At 39.1% G+C, this 12396-nt stretch overlaps 1 protein-coding gene across 1 annotated transcript in view; it reads left to right on the top strand.

Moving 5' to 3' along the window:
- ADORA1 (adenosine A1 receptor) overlaps positions 1 to 11819 on the top strand; it is a 64022-nt gene extending 52203 nt beyond the window's left edge. The window contains exon 3 of the mRNA XM_075196352.1: positions 10965 to 11819. Within this exon, the coding sequence (XP_075052453.1) occupies positions 10965 to 11616 (652 nt within the window). The 3' untranslated portion in view covers positions 11617 to 11819. The remainder of the gene's footprint in view (positions 1 to 10964) is intronic.
- Positions 11820 to 12396: the final 577 nt, after the last annotated feature.

Raw genomic sequence — 12396 nt, 5'->3', positions numbered from 1 at the left:
CAAACATAAATTTACATACATTGCAAAGCCACTAATATTTATACTTAGCTTTGAAATTCTTAAAAACCTTGCTGTGATATCCTGCATCTTTGAGATGCAGGAAATGTTGCAGCACATTTTAAATGAAATCTTCCTGTCTCCAAGTTAAACCTCACACATCAAAAGATTTAATTAACACGTGGCCTTTCATATTCACACAGAACAACAAAAGGTCCCACAACAAGCTAGTTTCCCAAACCACAATACACTAAAGGCTTGGTAAACACAGGCTCATTGTAACAGATATATGCATCAGAAAAAGGCATATCCTATAGCAAGGGTAGACAAGAGACAAATTTCTTCCCTGGTCTCAGAAATAACGATTACCTATCTTACACTAACAAAAATAAGTGCCTATGCAATTATATAAATGTGCACCCTGCGCTATTACCTTTAAATAAATTTTTACCAAAAGTTATTTAATAGTGATCCAGTCACTGTGTCACACTCCGTTCCCCGAGTACCTCTACCGGAGCCTCTAAACACTGACTGTCACTTTAATTCCTGGTTCTAGTGCAGATTACTAGTCATAGTCTGCACCTGTGTTTACTACACCTGTGTGCTGGTCAGTTCTACCATTGGTCAGCCTCCCTTTATAAGGTCCCTCCTTTCATTCTCGTATTGCTGGTTCTTCAAGTCATATCGGTTACTCTGATGTTTCTGTTGGGATGAATACTCGTGGAAACCTGCTTGGTCTGCATTGCTGACTACTGTTACCTGTTCCACAATCCGTTTTAAGCTGTTATTCATCGCTCTCATGTGGTCATCACTGCTGTATGTTGGACTTTCTCGATCTCTGCATACTTGTTCCACTGCTCGTGGTAAACGCTATGATCTACACCTGTTACCTACTCGGCCTGCATTGCTGACTTCTGTTACCTGTTCCACAATCTGTGGTAGGCTGTGGGAAAGCCTTATTGGGTATGGTAGGGAATTCCATTGGGAAGCAGCATGGGAGAAGTTTTGTAGGCGCGAGTAAGAGGTGGTTTTCAGAAATGAGACGAGGCACAGGGCAGAGATAGATCTAAGAGGGCAGGAGGAAGAGTGTTTTCAGTACAATGTACCTTCAGGGAAAATGCCCTGCTATCTTTGTCAGCTTACCTCTAAGAAAAAGCATGTAAATGCACTCTTTCTACCCTTTAGCCTTCTAATTTTTGCATATGGGTGCAATTCGTACACATACATGTGCCCAGCCCACATTACTTAGGAACTTCTCGATCACCAGAAGATACAAAAATGTCCCACCGGCCCCACCCCAATCCCCAGACACAGCCATCTTTTTGTGCATATTTATGTGCTTCCCATAAAAACATTGAATTTGCGATGTCACAAAACTGCATTTTTGCTGTCTGGGGCATTTTAGAATGTGGATAAATGACCCATTATCTGCTTTTACTACATTCATTTATGCCATACTTACCAACTTTTTTAAGTAGGTGTCTGGGAGACTCTCTGTAGCAGGTGGGCGTGCGGGGGGCGGGGCTCCAAAATTGTGTCATTTTGGCCCCGCCCCCGTGACGTAATGGCGTATATCGCATCATTTGACATCAGGGGGGCGGGGCTAAACGCAGCAATTCACCGGGAATCGCAGCGTTTGGGATCTAATTCTGCCCACTTCACTAGGAAGTGGGGCACTTCCTAGTGAAGTGGGCAGAATTCGGGAGATTGCCACACTCGCCCGGGAGTCAGGGAGACTCTCGCAAAATGCGGGAGTCTCCCGGACATTCCGGGAGAGTTGGCAAGTATGATTTATGCACAACCATATAAGTCTTGTGGAAGCAAATATACAATATCCCACAAATAGATCAAAAATCAGCTTTGAGCATTCTTATAGAAGTTTGACTAAAGGCACAAATAGCTGCACTTTTGCACACATACAAGTAATCTATGTTATCCTATAATTTTATTTATCTAGTGAATCAGTGTTAATAAAATGTTTTATATGAAAGAGGGACATTATAGGTGCACCGTTAACCTGAAGTGGTTTTTTTTCAAAAAAAGAAAAAAACAACAACAATGACTAAAGTGCATTTGACCTGAAGTTCCTAAGTGATGCCACTTGTTTCTAGTAAATTGATAGGCTGTAACCTCATGAATATTGGTGTAGCACACAAAATGGTTGCCTCCATTGTTCGAATATTACAGGTGCACTTTAAATCTTTTTCCTTTACCTTAAAATGTGGCTTTATTCCATTCAAAATAAATACTTAGGGCCTGATTCATTAAGGATCTTAACTTAAGAAACTTCTTATTTCAGTCTCCTAGACAAAACCATGTTACAATGCAAGGGGTGCAAATTAGTACATTTTGCTACATGAAAAAACAGTCAGTATTTAACTTATGTACAAAACAGAATACTAATTTGCACCCCTTGCATTGTAACATGGTTTTGTCCAGGAGACTGAAATAAGAAGTTTCTTAAGTTAAGATCCTTAATGAATCAGGCCCCTAGAGTTTAACAATCCGGAAGACCAGCCAACTCATACTGTCCAACCATTCATCAAATGGTGAGAGATGCAAATTCTATCTTGTGATAAGGTCCACCGGGAAAAATATTCTAGAGCACCACTTATGAAGCAATCTTAGTGCTGTAACCAGTGACAGTGCAGGCTTATTCCTACTTGTTTCTGAGAATGTACTATTGAGTACTCTGACTAGACATACGTCTCCATGTGGTGGACATTGGACTGTATTTGCTGAACACGAAACTGCATGGTCTGCATGAGGTGTTTTTTGAATATGAGGCTAAGTGTATGTGGTGTGCTAGCATACGTTCCAACATTGTTCCTGGCAAAATACAGAGAAAATAAGTCAATCTGTGCAAAACAGACCCCCATTTTATCCAATTCTGCCCAAGGATGCCCTCTTTGTGACAAAGCCCCATCAGTTTCCTTCTAACCCCCTCTTCATTCAGGGTCCATAAATCGCAGCATTCCCCCTGGAAATAGTGACTATTGTGCCTATGACTGTATGTGGAGGGCATTGGCCTCTAAATGCTTGGAGTTGTGCTGGAACCATAGGATGGATACTATGCTGAAGATGAAACTCTATAATAACCTGGATAAGTAGGCCAGGTATTAGTATTTGCTTTCTTATCATACCTTAGCAGGGACACCGTGAGGGGATCTACAAAGTCCCCAAGCATTAGGTGCACAGTGGTTTTGATAATGATGGGGACAGATGGGGCTCATATCAATGGCCCAGATGGCTTGGATGTGGGCAGGCAATGACTGCAGTTACACCCCAGCTAGGCTGCACACACAGCACCAGCTCTTGTCGATGCAGTCAAGGTGGGTCCTCAAGAACACACCCCTGTAGGCTACGTGAGAAGTACTGGTTATTGCCAAGGCAGCACACACAGCATGGGGGGGGGGGCAAGAAGCGACCACAAGGTAGTTCTCTGCGGTCCTCTGGCTAACTATATTTTTCTCATATTCCTGTGCTCACTAGTCAGTCTTAATTGCACTCTGATTGATTACACAAACAAATAACGGAAAGCCTATAGACTGCTGGTGTCATTCATTTAGTATGTGTTACAATACTAATATGTATATTCAGGTTGTTTGTAAATTAGGTCAGATGAAGACACTTGGGGAAGAAGAACTCAGCAACAGTATTTAGTATACACAGGATACCTTTAACAGCATGAGTTGTCTGTAACACATCTAAACAAAGCAATAACAAGAAAACATAAGGGAACATACCCACTGGTGTTTGAGATGTGTTTTTTGAGATGTGCAATTGAAATGCAAATGTGTTTGATATGCATTTGATTTTACTAGCTTTTCAGAGCTGTTTGGTGTATTTCAATGCATTAGAAAGCATATGAGTGCAAAGTAATGGAACAATTAGTGTTTGCAAAATTGTTACCAAAATGCAAACAACTGTTATTACTCATGTTGCAAGTGAATGTAACACATGCAAAAATGCAAATCAGAAAGTGTAAAAATGCATGACACATGCATAATTACATTAACACAGGTATATTAACACAGGTATACCAGACACATGAACTTACATAGCCTAGCAACCATTTCCCTCCACCTATATGTATTACACTTTAGGTGCTTGAGAATAAACTCTGCCTCTTGTAAATCTAACACCCTGTGTTATTCACTACAAAGGAAGCAAGTATCACCTCCAAACTGTCCTCAGGACTGTCTGGCAGCCCCGCAGTCAGCACATTTGTCCTGACTTTCAGGAAGATTGGCGGTGTGCAGGGGCAGGCTGGGCTGGGGCGCAGGGGGGTATCTGCCCAAGCCCCCCCCCCCCCCATAGCGGTCCCATAGTGAGCTAACATGGGCTAGGTCCCTGGGCCAACTGCATTTGACTCCAGTGCATGCAGCTAATCAAAGGTGATTTTAAGAGAGGGATAGATGAAGGTCCTAGCACTTCAGAAGCTCTAGACACATCCCAGGCGGCATGACATAACCATTGTGGCATGGCCGCACCCATAATGGGAGGCATTCAAGCACTATTTTTGGAGGAGGCGTGGACATGTCCCGGCTTGGACACTTTAAATGTTGGAAGATTAATATTGCACAAATCAGCATAATGTGAGGAAGGACTAAATGAAGCATCTTCAGCAAATTATAAACAGTTAAGTGCACAGGAAGTCATACAAAAACAACTTACAATCATTGTCAAAAAAGCAGACAATTCTCCCGGATAAGTCTATATTGTATATTGTGCATGGAGAGCTGGAATAAAAGTGCTCCTATTTTTTTTACTTTAGCTGCTGCTGAGACACAGCCAGCCATTAACTGCACAGAATTGGAAGGAACAGAAAATGATAGCACAACATATCTGTTACCAAATAAACATGAAGGCCATTACAGTAGGAAAGAACAGCTCACACAACAGAATTTACCTGCTGAAAGGTGGGTGGGGATGTGCCGCAATGGTGCATATTGCATTATAAAGCCCAACCCAGCTCAGGGAACACTAAGGGCCTAATGTAGAGTGGGAAGCATTTTACGTAAAATGTAGTTAAAAAAAATAGTCACAATCATGGGGTTATGCTGAGCTGCATGTATGTTAAGATAAGTGCGATTCAGTGCACTACATCAATCATTTATGCTGGAGGACAAAATATTTAAAGCGTTTCATACGCTTTAAGAGTACCGTGTGGTAATGAGCCCTCCTAATATCACTCTTATACATTTACTGAGCCTATAAATTGGAATTTTTAATCTGGAGTAAATTAGCAGTGTTATGATTACTAGTGAATTCAGGAAGAGGCAAAAGTATAAGAACCAAGTGTCTTTATTTAGGCAAAATATGTGAAGGACAACATGGTCGTTGTACCGTGCTTTGGGGAGCAATTGATATGGATGTGGGATGTCTGGAGTTGTTGATGCGGGATTCTGTGTAAGGGAGCGGTCTTCTGCCCCAACCAGCCCCCACCCCCCCGTTCTGTATGCCCACCCCACCCTCATTTGCATCTGATCTTTAGTTCTATAACCATATGGAGGGGATGGGGTGATGGATACACTTCCATCCGCTATACTATATACTAGGGAGCTGTCCAAGGTCGCCTGCCTGTTACTGTTGGTTAAAGCCAGTATTATTTTATGTTATGTACGTTATTGAATTTAAGATAACACGATATAAAAGATATTAAGTGAGCAGTCATTGACATTTATTGAATGTAAACAAATTACTGTACAACCTTCTGTAACATATTCTTGCCAGTGAATGTTTATCGTTTGGATATTGTCTTACTTACTGTATCCTGTATGTGAAAAATTTCTAATAAAAAGTGTTATAACAAAAAAAAAAAAAAATATGTGAAGGATTGAGTTTGTGGAATATGCAGATTTCAGGTAGCAGAATAAACAGGTATACCCCAATGCACAAATATGAACAGGTGTGATGAATTGCCGGAATAGTCCACAGAAGCAACAGGTTCCAAGCAATGACAGATACAGTTTAAATGCAGGAACAAGTATATTGAGTTACTCAATTGCCAGGAAGCACGGGGCTCCAGACTAAGGAGGCAGGGATCAGGATTCCAGATTGCCAGAGGCACAAGGCAGTCCAGTGAAGCAATTGGACTAGCTGAGTCCAGTGAACAGGCAGAGGTCAGGGCAACAAGAGTTCAAGCAGAATCCAGTAGCCCGGAAAAGGTCAGGGTCACAAGCAAACAAGCATAATCCAGTAATCAGGCAGTGGTCACAACATGAGATCAGACAACAGCAAAGCAAAACTGGAACATGGATAAACGGGAGACAAGCAGCAGCCATATACGATGAACTACACCGAACACAGATTGAGGCAGGTACATGAAGCTGTGAGACAGGTACAGTACTAATCAGGTAAGGAGATTAACTCATACACAAGGTATAAAGTTCAGGGGCAAAACAGCGGAACCTCTGGTGGAATTGAGGTACTGCAGCCACATACAAAATACAGGCAAAGTCCTAACAAGCAATAAATATCATATTTAATGGTTGATATATTTTACCTTTCACATTCTGTTTCCCATGATCTTCAGCTAATTACTTTATAGAACATCTGCTTTTTTATTGTTACAAATAGTAATTTCTTGGAATTTTCATTCTTTCATTTAAAATGCAGTGCTATTTGCATGTAGAGAATGGAAAAAAATTGTACTCTTCAAAATGCATTTTCTAGTGGTTACACATTGAGACCTTTTATTACCAGCAGCAAGGTCATAATCCTTTTTCCTGTAATAGATTCTCTTTCTGCAAGTGAGTACTCTGCTTTGGGTAGGTGACGTAGTGATACAAATGATTCTGATGCGTTTTCATTTGCCTTACCAGCAGAAAGGTAATATTTCTATAGATTAGAAAAGATGAATGGAAGTGAGAATGTATGAATAATGGATGGCACTATTTACTAGATTTGTGATGGTACTATCCGCTAGACTTTTAAAGCTCTGTCATGCAAGTCTTGTGAGTCTGTGCTAAGATAGGCATAAGTAGTAATGTCTTTGAAATCATATATTTTCTATGGGGCACAAGCCCAGGAAAGTGCTTTCAGATATTTAGGGAATAAATGAAACCTCAACATCAGCATCATGAATATATATTTTGTTTGCATACAAAGTCACTGAACTGTGACACAAACATGAGCATGGGCAGAGGGACTCATTATTATTATTATTATTATTATTATTATTATTAATAGTAATATTTTTTAAAATGCCCTAATTTAACTAATTAATTAATTAATTTTTCGGTCCTTTATGTTGAAACCAATAGTTACATTTTGGTGCTGCCTCAGTTTCACCCAGTTTTTTTTTATGTCAAAGTAAAAATATTGTGAAGATAGAAGATAGAGGCTTTCTTCTGGCAACATATTGGGATAATATATTTTATGGGCTCTACATGGAGAAAAATGGGTAAAAAAACAAAAAAACTTTTCTATGATTCTTCCCAAAATCACTTTTTAGATTGTTGTTGCAACTTCAAAAATGTATCCCAAAATGTAATCCTCTCGTTCTGCGTCTGAGTATAGACAAATATGTCTACTTTGTCCAACGTCTGATGGAATTACAGGGACCAATAGAAAATCATTATTTTTTCTTTTGAAGTTATATACTGCAAGATATGAGTAAGTGTGGATATGGCCCAAGAATGTGCAACTTAGAGTGATGATGCTTCTTATGTAGTTTGGGGGTCACATAAACCCTGTGTGGCAATCGTGCAGTTTTGCACAGTATGTCCGTGTCACAGAGAATAAGTGACATTATTTTAGAGGTCTGATATGGGATTATGGGGGAAGATGAAGCCTATAGTTTAAACCTTTTTTGTAACATGTATATTGGGGGAAAGGACATGTCACCTGTAACATTGATCTAATACAAACTGATATATCAGTTAGCAATAGATCACTATTAAAAGTATTCAGCATTCTTCTGCTCGGATATGGCTGACTTCACCAAATCCTGTTTCCTTATTTATTTCCTTATAGTATTTATATAGAATGTTACATTGCTTGCCGGACCGTTAACCAAATTTAATGGTTAAAAAGCACAGAGCTGGAATTGGAGGCTGTCACTAACAACCTGGTTCCAGTGCTAGACAGAGAGTGGCCCTGATTTGCTGCTATCTTTATGCACCTCTTAGATTGGCAGCTCAGGCTTCAGAGACGTTTGAGCCAACATTTAAAGCACTAACTTGCTAGCAAACATATAAAATGTATTATTTTAGGCATGTGCCAGCAGAAGCAGCTTTAGATAAGGTGGTACGTTGGGCAGAGATCAAGCTTGGGGCCCCCTATTACTAGAACTGCCCAGCCTTAGTCCCATATTCAAAACATACAGCCTTGTGCCCACCATGTCTCCTGTCCAACTCATTCAGCCATTCTGAGTCACATTTAGTAACTCTTGTCTCAGATTTTTCTATTAGAGTGTAAGCTCTCTCATGAGTAGAGCATACTTGCCTACTCTTCCGAATTCCGGGTAGTTCTCCCAGACTCCCAGGAGAGAAGGCAATGTCCCTCGGCCTGCCCACGATGAGCCTCAATGATGCAATTCAACACAAATTGTGTCATTTTGGACCCGCCCCGTGACAAAATATCGCTTGCATCGCCAAAATTATGCGATTCGCCCATCACCTTCTGCTCTCCCACCAAACCCCCACGTCCTGTATCTCCCAGAGGGCTAGAACACAAAGTCGGCAAGTATGGAATAGGGCCTTCCCAAACCTTTAGTTCCCCTCTGCATTTATTTTGTTTACCTTGCATATACCTTTGTTACTCTTTTCCCCACAGTCCAGCTTGCGAAGCACTGTGAATAATAATAATAATTTGATAAAGTCTTTTTTATTAATCTCTGTTTCTTCATTGTGTGTGTGGCCTGGAACATCGGTTGGTAACGCACCTCTTTCCTTTGTGCCCTCCTCTGCCCTGGCTGGCTCTTGGATGTGGGTATAGGTGACCAAAGGGAGTACCGCTCATGTGGGTCTTATAACACTGTCTTTTTGTGTAGAAAATGAGTCTGTAGGGAGGTGCAGTGCAACAGGTGTAAAATTAAATTGGGTGCCAGCGCATCTCTCATATGCAAATAAAGGTACTTTATTTACATTCCTTCAGTTTCCACTACAGCACAGGACTTGAGTTACTATGATTAAATAACTATGCACATCTCCTTTCCTACACATGGCTTACATTACACTAATCACATCACAGATAGTCCTTCTTCTCTCTCCTGTACAGTTCTTAAGTTACAGTCCAAACAATAGACAAAGTATTCCTCATAGCTTAGATGCACAGTCTCAATAAAGTGAACAATAGAAATACCCTCTCAGTTGTTGCCTCACAACCTTGACAATATCCTGCCCACTTAGCAGCAATATAATTTACATCATACTTTTCTTCACCTCTTTTTAATATTTTTCTCTCGCTATTTTTAAAAGCAGATAATTGAAGGTAAAAAAATTTGTATTTTCTTTCATGATATCATCATAAAATGCATAGTTCCACCCACATTAAGAGAGAGACCACTGCAACAACTTAGCTTTAAGTAAAGGCTGAAAATTGTGTCAACAGCTGTAAATTACTATATTCTGCATTGAAGTTTTCTATAAAACATTAGTAAGTTAATAGTTTAATTTTGCAGTTTTCTGATCTTTCTATTTGGTGTCAGAGATACTGTAGCTTACAAAAATGTAACATTTGTAAGCTGAATATTTATAGATGACATGACTTTGCAGTACTGACAGATGGCCAACGATACACAGAGGACTTAAGCCAGTCTGACGATGTCTACTGAGCTCACAGAAAACACAGCCAAGTGCATGTGACACGTATGGGTTAGTTGTTCTACGAGTGATTGTTATAGCAACAGTCACCATTGTAATGTGTCTGGAAGGGTTCAATGATATCTATTGTTGTCCATGTGCCATAGATGTTTATTCTAATACTATTGAGAAGAAGCAGAACACTGTGGCACCTTACAAATCAACAACAACAACAATAATAATAACATTATTTGGCAACAGAGCTGAGAATTGTATAACAAATCCTCTTTGTCTTACACACTTATGTTCTTTAAAATGTATCTACAATTTATATTTAGAGTATTTTTATAAATAAGAACCGTAAAATCCCCAGGAATGTAAAGTGAGAAGTATAATACTGTCAGATATATTAAACTTCAAATTTTACCTGCCCTAGAAACTGTGTGTTGTGTATACCATGTAATGAATGCAGTGCACACAAGACCAGTGGTGGATCCAGGGTGGGGCAATTGGGGCAGCCCCCCCCCCCCTTTCATTAGCAGCACAAGCATACCTTTAGGTTGCAGCCAAGACGCCAATCAAAATGGAGGAGGGCGGAGACAATCAGGGGCAGGGCCAACTAGATCCAGTCAATCAGAATGAAGGACGGTTGTGACCATGTTAAATCGACCCCCCCTAAAAATAAAATCTCGGTTCACCCCTGTACAAGACATACTACATGCACATGAAAAGCAGTCATGTGTGAGCTAGAAGTAGTTCACATCAGTAATGCCTTCTTTGTGTAATATGGTAGTGTCAAAATGATTTTATTATTATTTTTTCTTCTTATCGATGGATGCAAGTTTTACTTACATTTTACTGACATTTAGTGATATTTAAACGTCTCCTCTTTGCGTACCTGGTCCCGAGAATTCCGATGTGCAAGAGTGTATTTTGACCATCTCTTGGCTAAAAACACATTTTTGCAAAAGCAGTTGATGCTCAGGGACTTGGTAAATAAAGAGATACAGCAGATGATCAGAACTGTTGCAGTGAAACTACTTTTGCACTAATTGTACCATTGTCATGGCTTTATATACGAAAATAAAACATTTACTGTACTTTTTACTTCTTCATTTTTTTTTCATGATGTCTGTTTGATTAGTATCTTGATAACACATGTTGTTGTCACTCTTATTGAATGTTGCTTGACTAACTTGTCTACCTTTTGCGTTTCAGTTACAGAAGCGTTGTCACAGCCAAAAGAGCCGTGATTGCAATCACAGGATGCTGGGTCCTCTCTTTCATTGTCGGTTTGGTTCCCATGTTTGGTTGGAACAACATAAACAACTTGAGAAAACAACATAACTCCAGTTATGGTGAAATAATTATCACTTGTGAGTTTGAAACCGTAATCAGTATGGAATATATGGTCTACTTTAATTTCTTTGTCTGGGTGCTTCCTCCACTTTTCCTGATGTTAGTTATTTATTTGGAAGTATTCAATCTAATTCAAAGACAACTTAATAAAAAGGTATCTTCCAGCTCTAAAGACCCACAAAAATACTATGGGAAAGAACTGAAAATTGCAAAGTCCTTGGCTTTAATCCTATTATTATTTGCTTTAAGCTGGCTACCTCTTCACACACTAAACTGCATAACTTTGTTCTGTCAAACATGCGAAGCGCCAATGATCATCACTTATATCGCCATCTTCTTGACCCACGGAAACTCTGCCATGAACCCAATTGTCTACGCGTTTCGCATTGAAAAATTCCGATCTACGTTTTTGTACATATGGAAAAAATATTTCTGCTGCAAAAGCGGAAGAAAACTTAACAGAGCAAATACTTCGAACATTGAGAGGTCATGTTCAAAACATGTGATCTGAAATATATAGGTTTTGTTTTGTATACCATATCATTCCAAATAAACCAATAGCCACTTTCTGTTCAAATTACCATTTTAACAATAAATTGCTGTTTATTAAAATGTATAAGTTGGTTTCGGTATTAATATTGTATTAAATTGCCATTATTATTATATGCATTTATATATTTTTAATATAACTACAATGCAAATTATATAAAAAGATATTCTTTTTATTTTATTTATATATTTATATGTGAACAGACTTATCTAAATAATACATGTATAGGCACAAAGCAGTAAATAAATATAAGAATGAATAAATTCTGATAATAATATTGGTAAAAAATATTCAGAATTGATGTCTAATGTATACAGTGATAGTGCCACTATGTGTTCATAGCCAATAGGTTTATTTCTGTATTTTCTTTTTTTACTGAAATCATTGCACATGAATGATATTCAGCTAAATTGCTTAAGTTATCTAAACAAGCAGATACCATGGAGTGCAATTTCATGGATTTTACTTGGCAATTCCTTCACATCTAAGGAAGAATATGGAAGGTGCATGGTTGAGGTCAGCCCCTGGCAGGGCTGAATTAACTATGTAGCTCATGGAACTGCAGTTCTGGGTCTCTCACAGAATTAACCCACCAGATACTACAAGAGACATAGGATGTAACAACACAACTAGATAAAGTATTTTTGCAATAGTTGTAAGTGAATTAACGTACTGGTTATTGTAAATTGAAATTAGTAGGAGTGGTGGTTTATTGTGATGAAATCACCTTAAAGTTATCCT

This window comes from Mixophyes fleayi, chromosome 2 (genome assembly GCF_038048845.1).
Source record: "Mixophyes fleayi isolate aMixFle1 chromosome 2, aMixFle1.hap1, whole genome shotgun sequence".
Lineage (NCBI taxonomy): Eukaryota > Metazoa > Chordata > Amphibia > Anura > Limnodynastidae > Mixophyes > Mixophyes fleayi.
The sequence above is the reverse complement of the archived record's forward strand: the minus strand, read 5'-3'. Positions and strand labels throughout refer to the sequence as shown.